This window comes from Filobasidium floriforme, assembly GCF_021052385.1.
Source record: "Filobasidium floriforme strain CBS 6241 chromosome Unknown HD553scaffold_16, whole genome shotgun sequence".
Lineage (NCBI taxonomy): Eukaryota > Fungi > Basidiomycota > Tremellomycetes > Filobasidiales > Filobasidiaceae > Filobasidium > Filobasidium floriforme.
In genome coordinates, this window is record NW_025763637.1 from 762,219 (window position 1) to 775,495 (window position 13,277).

Genomic DNA, 13,277 nt, shown 5'->3' on the forward strand with positions numbered 1-13,277 from the left:
GCGGCCAGTACGTACAGATGAAACGGAGGCATTCAATCCCTACATCCGGAAGGGTCCAACCCTCGGCATCAAAAGTAGTTCACATTCGTCACTCGGAGGACCTATTCCTTTCGGCCGAGGGACCGGTAGTAGCAAGGCTAGCAAGGCTATATAGAGTAAGCTTACCGACAAGAGCCATCGAGCGTGGCCATTTACAGTAGTGACGCTTTGACAACCTGATAGGATACATTAGAACAGCGATGTTGAGCCTCAGTTGTCTTCGCGTCTTGCTGCTCGGTCTTGCGGTCACCACCTCGGAGGCTATTCCGGCTGGTCGAAGGAATACCGATTCCAATTCGACCGTCGACCTGGGATATGCGGTATACCAAGGATCTGTCAACTCAAAGACCAACGTCCAGTCGTTCAAGGGGATCCGATATGCCGCTCCTCCTCTTGGTAAGTCTAACAGAAATCATCTGTACCCCATATCCGTCTGACGTAGACCTCAACGCACAACTCGCTCAGGTGAACTTAGGTTCCGAGCGCCTGAACAACCTCTCGCTGCTCAAGGTATTCAAGATGCAACAACCTTCGGGTCTCAATGTTTCCAACAAGGCGTAGGATCTCGATATGCCAACCAGACGGCCGCCTTGACAGCCGCCCGGGCTGGGTTGAACGGATCGTCGGAGGACTGCCTGTTCTTGAACGTCTATGCACCGAATGGAGGGAATGGGCAGGGGTTGCCGGTGATGGTCTGGATTCACGGAGGAGGGTACGTCTGCATAAGATCAAGCATGATTGTCTCTTTCGCTGTGTTCAGAATTCCATTCAATCTACAGTTACACCTTGGGCGCAAGCAACACTTTCGATCGTAAATCGCATGGGTTCGAGTCTCACGTTGTCCCCTTCAACTGACAGGTTCTGGATGTTATTGCTTCAGCTGCCTACTTTTACACTCGACCGCAGTCGGACTACGTCATTGTCACTATCAACTACAGGTTGGGCGTGTTCGGTTTCCTTGCCGGACAAGAAGTCAAGGATGGAGGCGCTCTGAACGCCGGTATTCGTAAGTTTCGGCCATTCCATGCGGCGGTGATACTGTCCTGTCGAACTTGGCATGCTGACCGAGTCGGAGCCTGCTTTGGATCACAGTTGATCAACAAGCCGCATTGCAGTGGGTACAGGCACATATCGACAAGGCGAGTAGCGTGACAATCGTTCTCCACAGCTGCATCTTTCCGCTGACAGGCGAGTTCTATAGTTCGGTGGCAACCCAGAAGACGTTACGCTGTATGGAGAATCTGCCGGTGCGGGTAGCATTCTCCAGCATGTGAGTCGAAAAGACGAAGACGGGCACTCGAGAGATCTAGCTGACCACCGAGCCGAACAGATCGTCGCGAATGGAGGCAACACCCAACCTCCCCTTTTCGTCGGCGCGATCGCGTCCAGCCCGTTCGAACCTCCTCAATTCTACTACAACGACACGGTCCCTCAGGGTGTTTACCAGTCCTTGGTCGACTCGGTCAGCTGCACCAACTCGAATGATACCCTCGAATGTCTGAGAGAACAGGATGCGGCGAATCTGGCGACGGAGGGCTTGCTCATCATCAACCAACAAGAGCCTGGGTGAGCTTTTGAGACAGCCGGCAGCATCGAGCTCGTAGCAAGCGTTATTGACGTGGGCTTTTTGCCGTGCTATAGCGATTTCCTAACGGTTCCCGTCATTGATGGAGAGTGTGAGTCTCGTTTCGGGAACTGTACAGATCGTCAATCGAGCTGACTCAGCATGATTTCCAAAGTCATCACTGATCGCCCTCTTGAAATCCTGAGGAGCGGCCAGTTCAACGGGAAATACCTCTGGTCGCACCGTAACTTTAACGAGGTGAGTCCGCAATCGATGGAAATCTCTAGGAAACTCGGACCGAATCCTTAAGCTCATAAGCGATCTCCATCGGAAGGGTATCGTCTACGGAGGAAGCAGCTTTGTCCCCACCAATATCGGCTCGAACGTGACTCTGCAGGAGCAATACCTGAACCGCTCGAAGCCCGAGTTATCGGCCTATCAGCAGGCTCAGTTGATCGATGTCTACGACGCGCAGACGTTCGGGTCGGTCCAAGTCGCTACCGAAAAGCTGTGAGTCTCGTAGTAGATCAGGACCCATCCAGCTTAGATGCGATTTCGATTCACACGCTGAATGATGTTGCCACTTCTTTTTATCCACCGGACAATAGATACAGCGATGGTACTTTCGGCTGTCAATCCGTTTGGATGGCTCGCGCATTCCAGAACCAGTCCTACATCGTGAGCGCATCAAGATCAGTGTTGTCCTTCATTCACCATGATTCACTCAAAGCTCCTGTCTCGTCACTTGCCTTTCCGCTTTATAGAGCTACTTGGTCATTCCCGGGTTCGGCGTCCACGGTGGAGAGTAAGTCAGAGAGCATGTGGACAGTTTTATACCCTGATCAAGCTTGAGAATAGCTGACCGCGATCCGTTCAATTTAGTCTTGCATTCTCCTGGAACGGTAAGCCCCGATCTCACCCTCTTTACCTTATCTTCAGTTCGCAATGTCCTTTTTCCCGTCCTATAGGTGACATACGACAATGATCTAATTCGATACCCATACCATACCGTATCTTACAACAGCGCCTCAACTCTTGAACATGTCCGCGGCTTATGCCGGAGAGACCCAGGCTTATACGGATAACATCAACTCGTTCGTCGTCAACCGTAAGCCTCTACCCTCTCCTTTGTCCGGTCTCCATCGTTTTGGGAACCATCAGATAACCGTCAGGCCCATTCATCGTTGCTGATTCGTGTTCTTGTTGGTGAATTGATTTATGATGGGCAACGTTTGATGTAGATAAACCGCTGAACAGCGACTGGATTGCATTCGACGATGCCAACCCGACGAACTTTGTCTGGAACGTCACCCAGGGAACACTGGCACCTGATAACGAAGTCAGGCCGCTCGATCAAGGGTTCTTGGGTCGTTGCCAGTGAGTCCCAGCGGGAAGGCATAGTGCTTTTAGCAGTCCCGATTGTCAAGGGATCTGAGCTGATGATTGGTTTGGGTGGATGTTTGATCGCGTTTGCATTCGAATAACAAGGTTGTGGTCGGACCTCGCTCCTACGTTGCCCTTGTAAAGCAGCGATTGCCAGTCGAAAGATTCCGGTCGACGTCCCGGCAAGAGTGGAACGGGAACGTAGTTGATCGCGAGAGCGAGGGGAAAAAGTCGCAGTCCCGGATGAAACAACCAAAAAAATATATAATCGGTATCGTGAACTGTGTGGAGGTCATAAGTTACAACAAGACGGTCATAATTACACCTCGCCTATAGCTATAGTATGCCCAGGAAAGATGTGGAAAAAAGTCTCCTATTCCGTTTGTAGGACGTTATAAACTTGATGTCGTTTCCGGTAAAATTATGCGAAATGATGATTCGATGTTCGCGAAACCTGAGCACATGGGAAGGGTTTGGAAGACGTCGAATAGCGATCTGTCAGATGTCGATCTGTCTTTCCCACCACGTTACATAGCAACTTCTAGGGAGCACGTTCGTGATGCACAAAGGAGGCTCTTCAATCCACGGGCTCAAGATGACAGTTCGAAGGTGACAACAGAGTTTGCCGACCCAATTGCGCAGAGGATCTAGCCTTCGTGTTGTCGATCAACCTCGTCAAAGGAACCTGTTGCTGCCCTTTCGGTGAGTGTTTGATGACGATGAAACCCCGAAGTCCCGTTGAAACGCCTTTGTTCCGTGTGATTGATTATGCCTGTGGGAACGATTGGTCACGTGAATCAGTCAGCGTCGATGACATGTCGACCGAGGTCGGTTGTTGTCGTCAGATCCCCAACCATCACGCCATCACCCATCGGCAGCTAGGAGATCTCGGTGTAGGCAGGCCAGATGTATATATAGGGGAGGTAGGATAGAGGAGAGTAGAGTCGGTCAAAGGAACTCACATCGTCTAAACTTACAACCCACTGTACCACTGTATCCATCACTATCGAAGTCGAGAAACGAACACTTTTACGAATCCCCACCACATCACTTCAACAATCATGTCCGCCGTCTCTACCTCTACCACCACCGACGCTTTCCTCGACGCCGTCAAGGCCAGGCGAAGTCTCTACCAGCTCTCCAAGGGAGGCTCTGTCCCCGATTCTAGGGTCGAGCAGATCGTCAAGGAGGCCATCTTGCACACCCCTACTTCGTTGTGAGCATCCACAAACCTCCACGCGTGATCCGTCATCAATCCCGACGATCAGGTCCGTGTGATTCGTCCCATCAATCGCTGACTCGCCCACCACATCACCCCTTTCGCTCATCCTCGTAGCAACTACCAGATCGGCCGAGCCGTCGTTCTCTTCGGCGCCGAACACGACAAGCACTGGGACATCGTCCGTGACGTCCTCAAGGCCGTCATCGGGGAAGAAGCTTACGAAAAGGGAAGCGCGGGGAGGATCGCCGGGTTCAAGGCTGCCAAGGGGACCGTCTTGATCTTTGATGATGAGCCTACGGTGAGGAAGCAGGAGGCGGATTTCCCTCCTTATTCCGAGCACTTTGCTCCGTGGGTGAGTTTCGAGTTGAGGTTGGGGGTTGGGGTCTGAGATGGCAAGTCGTTGAGAGGCGTAGGTTGGCTGACTGTGATCGCACTTTGGGCGAACTTGTTCTTTATTAGGCCTCGCAATCTCACGGAATCTTGGCCCATATCATCTGGACCGCCCTCGAGCTCGAAGGTCTCGGTGCCAACTTGCAGGTGAGCCCTTCCTTCCCTTCTTCCTTCCTCCCTTCCTTTCCCATCCTCAACGCGTTTACCGATATCACGCTGCGGGTCATCATCTCACCTTACTGACCTCTCGTCTCGTCTTCCTTTTTTGTAGCACTACGGCAACCTCGTCTTCAAGCAAGTCCAGGATACCTTCAACGTCCCCGAGACCTGGAAACTCGGGAGCCAGCTCGTCTTCGGACACCCTGAAGGCCCCGCGGGGGAGAAGCAGTTCAAGCCTATCGAGGAGAGGTTCAGGTCGTTGGGTTCTTCTTCCCAGTAGATCGAATGAGCATAGATCGATAGATCGAGCTACTACGCTACGTCTGGGAGTAGCATATGGTATTACTAGACATGGTAGCACCCGGCTAGCTGGTAGCTTAGTGGCACTCGCATGGTATTGAGTTTGGTTATACGAGGTTGTATAAGAACTTTCGATGGACGCGAGACAGATCCGATCCATCCAACATTTAACACTATACTGCGGTCTTGGGACTTTCGAGCCGGCATGCTTCGCACGAGCAGGGAGAGATAGAAGCTAGAAGCTTGAAGAGATCCTTCGTCCGATCTAAACAGGTCGAGAGTGAGAGGGGTTGCCGAACAACCTGTGCTTACGTAAGCCAATAGCGATTGCCGGTATGGTATGTGGCTGGGTCGGACTTGACCGATATAAGCGGTCGAACAGCAAACAACTACTAGGCAGAGCGGTTCATCTATCGAATCGATCATCCCATCGTCCGTGTCATTCTAATGGGACAACTTGCCTAGCTGCGACTTGTACGATCTCGTACCACAAGCTTATTTACGTTGGGATAGGATGAAGCAGCCCCTCGTCAACCCGACTTACCAACCCGTCCCGCACCCGGAGACTCGATTCGCTTCGTTCCGGTAAGACTCCTGACACCGTCTCCCTCTGATTCTTGATCGTCGATCGAGTTACATGACTTGTCATGGCTTATCTTTGTGTGCTATGGCCTGTGGTTATAGCGAATTCTACCCGTTTTACCTGGGAGAACACGCCAACAGGATCAACCGCCTCATGCACCTCCTAGGAACCTCCGCAGCGGTCCTCTCCACCTCCCGTGTGCTTCTCTCCCTCGTCCCTTACCTGCTCGCTCGGCTGGACCTCCAGTCAAGTAAAGAAATCAAAGCTCTGCAGTTGACGCTCGGAGAAGCGGGGAAGGTGATTCTGAGGGGGATCGGGATCGGGTACGCATGTGCCTGGGTAGGACATTTCTTCGTAGAGAAGAACAGGCCTGCGACGTTCAAGGTTAGTCCCCGTATTTCTAACTTTAAGAATGGCCTTCGTTTGACGTGAAAAACATCTGAGCGTCTAATCTGATACCCTGGACGGGTCGTCCTCGTTTTTTCTCTTCTTCTTCTTTTTCTGGTGTTTGCACACGGATAGTACCCGCTCATGTCGTTCATGGGCGACCTGAGGATGTTGTTCGAGGTCGTCACCCTGCGCCGGTCCATCTAAACCATCGGAAGACTCTTCTTTTTCAACTGTAATGTACCTTGTTTTGTAATGTATTTTTTCCTTTCTTGGTCCGTGCGGTATCGTGTGTCATATACGAAATTCAATACGCTCGGGCTATGCCCAGACATTACGCTATCGACCTGACGAGGTCAATCCTGGTGCGATACGGGTTTGATTTGAGGACTTGGCAAACGAGATGTTAAAGCTCGTCCTGGTGCGACTGACCGTCCAGATCAATACGTTGATACGTTCCCATGTGTAATTAGTCATTCTGCGTGGCCGGCGTTGCGGTTGTCGATATCGTATGTGGTACTGCCCCCTTAGCTTGCTCAGGAATCAGTACGGAAGAGCGACCGTGGCCATGACCATGACCAGGATGTTTCCGGCTGACATATACCTCGAAGAGTAGCAGCGGTTGCACGTAGCCTATCAACGAGAATGCTATCACTTCTGCACCGAAGCTGCCAGACTTTCTCTCAGGATTAAGTGGCTCATATCATTAATAATCCCTTCAGTTCGATTAATTCGCGATGCGGTATTACAATCCCTTTCCTTTTCGCTCGACGGCGGTTTTGACTCTTTGGTCTTTGCTTTCTAAATGTTACTCCTCCCCCGCGCCTAAACCTATCGCTGCCTATCGCTGCACTGCGATCTACCTCACTTCTACCTCTTGGTAGCGAACCCGACCCTGTTCTGACCCTGGTCGAAAACGGCGTAGACGGCCTGCAGGAAAGCGTCCCCGGTCAACCAGGTGTTACCCATACCCAACCCGCCTGATCCGACAAGGGATCCGACGCAGTATTGGGTACCACCGGAGGAACCGACGTAGCCTTGTTGAGTGAAGATGGAGTAGGGGATGGAGAATGCTCGGCCTCCGTAGGCTGTTTGACGATGGAAGGGAAAAGAAAGGTTGGCGGGTCAGATATCGTTCGAGGAGAGGTTTGAGAGTCGAGGTTCGACACGAGGGATGGCACGAAGACTCACTCAAGCTGATAGCAGTGTTTCCATTGCAAGGAATAGCATAGTACCCATCGTACCCCGAGTATCCGAAAGAGCTCAACGGCTTGGCAGATCCGAATCCGCCGTAGAAAGCCTGAGCATCGGCAGCGTTGGTGTAGATGAGGGTGGTACCGGTGTCGATGACGCTTCCTCGGGAACCGACGACCTGTTTTCCGTTGACGGTAGCGGCGTTCTGGGTGACTGTCCAGTAGGCTTGTTGGGTGACGGGCGTGTAGGTGATCGAACCCGAGTACTTGGCAGAGTCGGTACCGCCCAAGTAGAGCTCGGCGCCGGATTGAGAGAGGGCGAAGGAGAACACAGGGGAGCTGACGGCTCCCTGGTTGATCAGGGTGGTGAAAAAGGTATTGGTGTTCGTAGTAGCGATACTGGAGTAAGCCATCCCGACCAATCCATCGAAGGTGGCTCCGGTGGTGGAAGAGACGCTGGTAGCGTACCCGACTCCTTGGTTACGAGCCGTTATCCCGGCGACGTTGACAGAGTCGGTGTAGACGGTCCCGCTGGTCATGCTTCCGTCACCGTATGAGATTTGAAAGTTTCGGTTCTGGTTACGAGCGGTGGAAGAGGAAGAGGGGTTGTACTTGTTTCCGGGGCAACCGTTGCAGTTGGTACCGGGGACCCAGATATCGGAAGATCCCTGATCAGGTTACAAGAGTAAACTATCGGTCAGTCTTGCTCATGACAGACTGAGGGGAAGATGAGATAGAGGAATCGACGTACGGTATCAAAATCCATCTGAAAAGACTGTCCCGGGGTTCCGATCGAGATGGGTCCTTGCCAATAACTCCCCCCCTGTTCCGCCGTCAAGGCCTCCCCAGCGGCAGCCCGTTTCGCCAAGTTCTCCTCTCGCTTCTCCTTGTGGTCCATGAAAGCCAACTTTTTGCCGGTGTTGGCTTCGAACTGAGTAGCACCGACGTGCATCTTTTGAGCGAGGTGGCCTTCTTGAGCTTTGAGCCAGGCGAGGTCGGCTTTGGGGATCCCATCCCGGGTGTAGAGGGTGTCGGGCTTGTGAGGGGATCGTTTGGTCAGGGGGATGACGGTGCCCTCAGCCGAGGCGTCTTCGGCCACGGGAGCGGCGAGGGCGAGGGTGGAGAGGATCGCAAAGAGGGCGGTGAGCTTGAGAGCGACCATGGTTGGAGTGCTTGTGTTCGAATGGAGATCGGAGTTGTGAGGTGTGAGTTGTGAGGAGAGAGGAAAGAGAAAGCAAAAGGGACGGACCAGATCGACTCGACGACGAGGGGGTTTATATACGTCTTCGGGAGATTCAAACGTATGCTCGCCACAATCTGACCCATGCGGTACACTCCCTCCTCAGGTCCTCCGTTCGACCTCCGTCGACAACACAACATCCAAACAGAAAGTCATCCGGGCCACTTCGAGAGGCGTAGATGATCGATCTAATCGTCGGACGAGACCGTTCGAACGGAAGCTTATTCTATATATAACCTGGAGATGGGTCGTTAGATCCAGACTGAAACGTATCCAGGGCCCAGTGGACTCGGTACCGGTGGCGGATCGGCAGTTTTGCATTCGTACGCTAGTCGATGGCAAGAGGCAAGAGGAGAGGCGAGATCGATGATCGCGACAAGCGCGCGCGCGAGCTAGAACAGAGAGGTGGCAAATAGAGGTCGGCACTTTTGGGATGGTCGGTTCTGCATCCAAACCTCGTAGTCCCGATCGAACCTCGCTTCTACTCTCTCGATAGTAGCTGAGCGAGAATCGCCGGGTATCAGAACAACCGATTCTTCCACCCCGTATCGGACAGAAAAGAACGCACCGCCATTCTTCCGGCGGTAGATGGATGCGAGGGCCAGGTACCGAGAGGCGCGTCGAGGCATAGAGGAACCTGCCTACGGCGTTCGCTCGGGATGGTCCGTTTCATCTCTGTCCACCCGAAACCGTATGTCGCCTTGCGTATCGTATCGCATCAACATACAATAATAGCACGATATACTGGTGGTCCACATGATACACTTCGAGGTTTCGAGGTGGAGGACCAATGGTCGACCATCTATCGTGTACCTTGATAGGCAAGTGCAGATTACCGGAGCTTTTCTTCGTTCGTTTGCCACTAGATCAGATGCTCCTAATCAGTGCCTATGCTCCATGTCGTGAATCTGTCCGGCACCGCATACTCTTTCGCTCTGCTGGCGGCAATGTGCGAGTATAGTAGCGTATGTCTCGCATGGGTTCGAGGTGTCATCTGACCGATTTGTTATCATGTTATGCGATTGCTTAAGCCATCTGTACTGTTCGGACGCTGAGGGAGGGGGCACCATGAGTCGGTCAGAAGCTGGAGTCTTGCCCCATGCATGCAATCGATCTCAGATAGGGACGATATCGTAGCGTACTGATCCGCCCAGCATACATCAGCCAAGGAGCCAGGCGTATGAGGGGGTGAGGGGGGACGTTGAGCTGTACTGCTGAGCGACCGACATTGTCGCAATGTCATTCAAGTGCCCTGGCCCAGAAACGTTAGCAGAAGCCATAGACAGGACGACGAGATGATAGGTATAGCATGTCCATCCTGCTGAGGATTCATACCGCAGAGAACGCAAAGATTGATAGCATTGCGACCTCGTCGAAGAAACAGCAGACCATCATTCGTTCGTATCAATCATATCTAATATGCCCTCTCAACGGCCTGTCATTAAAAACACCTCTTATACAATACGACAATTCTTTTGTTGAACGGAGGCTGCCCTTGACTAGTTTTCTCCGGACCATCCTGTCTACTCGGCGGCGTCCCTGGTCTTACCCACGGGGGGTCGCAAACACCTATCCGTCGACAACGAGAGGTCGTTACCCCACCATTCGGGGAAGTCGGTAGGGTGACCGGCGGCACCGAAGACGGCAAAGTTGAGGATGAAGGAGATGACCTGGGTACCACCGTCCAAGGCACCGGCCAACAAGTACTGTTCGGAGGCGAGTCGAGTTGAAAGGTTAGTGATCGAGGACGTCTGAAGCGGATCATCTCTCCGGGACTCACGTTGTACTTGGTGAACGCCCTCGGGTACCTCTTCCTGACGAACCACTGCGAGAACACTCCAATAACCATCGAAGGCATGACGGAGGAGTTGATTCCGACCGACATGTAACAAGAGTACTGGCAGATGATGGCCGTGTTGAGCTTCTTGAACGCGGTCCTGGTCTTCTTGAACTGAGCGGGAAGGAACCTCCAGGCGAGGTAGAAGGGAACGGGGAGGAGGAGACCGATACCGAGCGAGGCGGGGACGAGGACGTAGAGCTTGCCAGCGCCGAACATCTGAGGGCCGAGAGCTCCCCAGGCGATGGCGGTAGAGTTGTACGATTGGGCGTTTTGACCCGACCAGATCCTGTTACCACTGATGCTCAACAAGACCTCCCTCTGCTCGGTCAAGATCGAGATGGCCATGACGTAGTTGAGGATGGCACCGACGATGGTACCCAACATCTGGGCCAAGAAGGTGTGCCTGGGGGGAATCTTCAAGTAGACACCCAACTTCAAGTCTTGCAACAAGTCGATGGCCTGGACCTGAGGGTTGTTTCCGTACATGGCGGCGTACATGTTGGCCACAGGCTCACCGGGAAGCATGTAGGCGGCGAGCAACTGGTAAAGACCTGTTCCTCCAGAGACGAACTGACCGAATCCGAGGACACCGGCGAGGAAGGCGTAGACGGTGGTAAAGACAAAAGCGATGAGGAGGATGATGATCAAGGTCCACCAAGGAGTACCGGAGTGACCGGCATAGTTGGTAGCCTGAGCCATGGCGAAAGCTCCGACCAAGATGAGGGTGAACCACCATCGGGGAATAGGCTTGTACTTGAGCATCTGGAGGTAGTGCTCGTCGGTGACGTTGCTGTTGTCTTCCTCGCCGGATCCCCACAAGAAGTATCGCCAACCGTTGGTGAAACGGGCCTTGACGCCGCCAAAGGAGAGGCCCTTGAAGAGGATCGAGATGTCCTGGTGGTGCCAAAGGGCGACATGGACGAGGGCAGCACCGATACTCAAGTTGTTGACCATCAAGAACAAGGCGTTGGTAGCACTGAATCGGGCGGGTCCGATGACATCGTACTTGGCCTGGTCGAATTTACCGTCGGTCAAGAGCGCGGTCTGGTTGTACTTGTATCCCTCAGTGTCAAAGATGGACTGCGACATGAAGGGGAAGTCGAGACCATTCCAGGCGTTTCCGTAGTAGACACCGGCCATTCCGACGTAGGTGATCAAGATACCAATGTCCCTACGAACGAAAAAGAGATGCTTCTAATCAGTGATCCGTCGTCAGTCAGGAGGACCATCCGGAGGACTCACTTGTTCAACTGCATCTCCAAAGGCAGGTACAAGCAGTCGGAACCGATGTAGTTCCAGTCGAAACTCCAGCTGAGCAGACCCATACCCTCGTTGTTGGAACCACCCCCGAAGACGTTTCGAAGGACGGGGCTGGTGTGGTTGATCAAGCAGATGATCGAGACGGCCGACATCAAGGGGAAGATCCATTGGGGAAGGACTGTCAGGTAATGTAAAGTCGATCAGACGATATCGACTTGGTCGACGGGATACTGGTGACTCACTCTCGTAAACAAACATAAAGGCGAAAACTCCCCAGAAGAACTTGGTTCGCTTGGTTCCGAGACCGCCGTCAAAGTGCAAGGCCTGGAAAGTGTTGGCGAGCGAGATCTTCGCAGGGAAGATCGAGTAGGACGGCTTGACGGTGAGGTCGGTCAACATCCCGGCCATACCGTACCCGATCAGTTGCGAAGCGAGCAAGGTGAAGATGGCGACTCCAGCGTTCATCTTGTTGTCGTAGAACAGATCTTGTACCGAGATGACTTGAATCTATGACGTACAAAGTAAGCGCGAGGTCAGTGCCTAGTGTATGTTCAGCTCCGGTGGCATCGCTACTCACAGCAATGGCAGACCCGGCAGCGGTACTGCACATGATCAGAGTGAAACCGTGCTCCTTGATGTTCCATGGTCCGGGATTGATGTATCGGAAGACTCCCCTGGAAGGCAAGAACTTGGCCATGGCTTCACCGATAAAGTAGGTCATGATCAAGAGGAAGGATTGCGAGACGTTCTGCGGATAATGGACGGATAATCTTCAATACGAAGCGAAAGACACAACTGTAATCCCTGAAAGGGAACTCACGATGGTTTGAGGCTTGAAGTAGTAGATTTGAGCCAACACGGCTCCGAAACAGGAAAAGCCGAGACCGAGGAAGAGGGATCGGAAGGTGATGGCAGGGAGGGTTTCATCGTCGTAGGTGGACAAGACCTTGATTGCTACATCGTGGTTGTTTCGAATTGCGTATTCCTGGGCGCGAGCATGTCGGCGTTGATAAGCGCCAATGATCACAACGACAGTCGCGTACTTCAGACCACTCACCTCTTTCGTCGCGGTACCCTTCTGGATCCTCTCCTCCATGGCCAAAACATCGGCGAGATGGTCCTGCTCGGCAGGCTCGATGACGACGTTGGCACCGGCGCGAGAGTCGTCCTTGTCGTCGCCGTAGATCTTCTTCTCGTCATCTGATCGTTCATATGATTCGGCTCGGTGGTTGAGCTCCGGCAGTGCCGCCGGGCTGAGGTCGTCGTGGTCCTTGGCCATGATTGTCAGATGGTCTTCCGATCACAGTGTGAGGATAGAACTCTCCCTCGAGAACATTCCCATTTCGTCCATCTTGACTCTCATCCACGGCTCGCTATATGTACCCGGCGTTGGCGACATCGGATATCGCACCATCTCGCCCGATATCGCGCTATCGGTAGATGTTGAATGGACCCATGTGCTGCGTTGCGATGGTTGCATGTGCAGACTCCGGTCGCATTCGAGCGAATGGCCACTGTAGATATCGGCGCTAGTTGGTTTCTAATTTCGTGAACATGTGTGGCTGATTGCATTATTTGCCCGATCGACCCCCTTGTGCCTGTATCGTCGGATGAGCCCGAGCGCGGTGGCGAAATCGAGCGCGGGGCCTCGGACGAAACTCGTCGAAACACCACATGCTACCCAACTTGGAACCGCATGCAACCCAAATTTCTTTCG

At 53.1% G+C, this 13,277-nt stretch overlaps 5 protein-coding genes across 5 annotated transcripts; 3 read left to right on the top strand and 2 right to left on the bottom strand.

The window, feature by feature from the left end:
* Positions 1-145: 145 nt before the first annotated feature.
* Positions 146-3,439, top strand: HD553DRAFT_314775 (Alpha/Beta hydrolase protein). Its single transcript, XM_046180391.1, has 16 exons — positions 146-435; positions 505-751; positions 819-850; positions 920-1,045; positions 1,132-1,178; positions 1,241-1,309; positions 1,370-1,605; positions 1,681-1,715; positions 1,779-1,861; positions 1,938-2,113; positions 2,212-2,281; positions 2,368-2,408; positions 2,486-2,505; positions 2,628-2,711; positions 2,845-2,980; positions 3,092-3,439. Exons 1-16 carry the CDS (start codon positions 240-242, stop codon positions 3,126-3,128), a joined length of 1,635 nt encoding a protein of 544 aa, XP_046035294.1. The 5' UTR covers positions 146-239; the 3' UTR covers positions 3,129-3,439.
* A 450-nt stretch (positions 3,440-3,889) lies between these two features.
* On the top strand, positions 3,890-5,253 carry HD553DRAFT_351287 (Nitroreductase-like protein). The gene is made up of 4 exons (XM_046183601.1): positions 3,890-4,202; positions 4,323-4,560; positions 4,668-4,745; positions 4,870-5,253. The coding sequence occupies exons 1-4, from the start codon at positions 4,048-4,050 to the stop codon at positions 5,035-5,037; spliced, it is 639 nt and encodes a 212-aa protein (XP_046035295.1). The 5' UTR covers positions 3,890-4,047; the 3' UTR covers positions 5,038-5,253.
* A 229-nt stretch (positions 5,254-5,482) lies between these two features.
* HD553DRAFT_314780 (uncharacterized protein) lies at positions 5,483-6,510 on the top strand. The gene is made up of 4 exons (XM_046180392.1): positions 5,483-5,642; positions 5,742-6,024; positions 6,163-6,388; positions 6,459-6,510. The coding sequence occupies exons 1-3, from the start codon at positions 5,572-5,574 to the stop codon at positions 6,232-6,234; spliced, it is 426 nt and encodes a 141-aa protein (XP_046035296.1). The 5' UTR covers positions 5,483-5,571; the 3' UTR covers positions 6,235-6,388; positions 6,459-6,510.
* A 206-nt stretch (positions 6,511-6,716) lies between these two features.
* HD553DRAFT_286603 (acid protease) lies at positions 6,717-8,435 on the bottom strand. The gene is made up of 3 exons (XM_046178262.1): positions 7,972-8,435; positions 7,219-7,888; positions 6,717-7,115 (listed from the first exon to the last, which is right to left on the bottom strand). The coding sequence occupies exons 1-3, from the start codon at positions 8,380-8,382 to the stop codon at positions 6,898-6,900; spliced, it is 1,299 nt and encodes a 432-aa protein (XP_046035297.1). The 5' UTR covers positions 8,383-8,435; the 3' UTR covers positions 6,717-6,897.
* A 1,548-nt stretch (positions 8,436-9,983) lies between these two features.
* On the bottom strand, positions 9,984-12,839 carry HD553DRAFT_343785 (OPT oligopeptide transporter protein-domain-containing protein; the record flags this gene model as incomplete). Its single annotated transcript, XM_046182909.1, has 7 exons — positions 9,984-10,166; positions 10,241-11,471; positions 11,543-11,738; positions 11,803-12,067; positions 12,138-12,308; positions 12,381-12,545; positions 12,618-12,839. 7 exons carry the CDS (start codon positions 12,837-12,839, stop codon positions 9,984-9,986), a joined length of 2,433 nt encoding a protein of 810 aa, XP_046035298.1.
* Between the last annotated feature and the right edge of the window lie 438 nt (positions 12,840-13,277).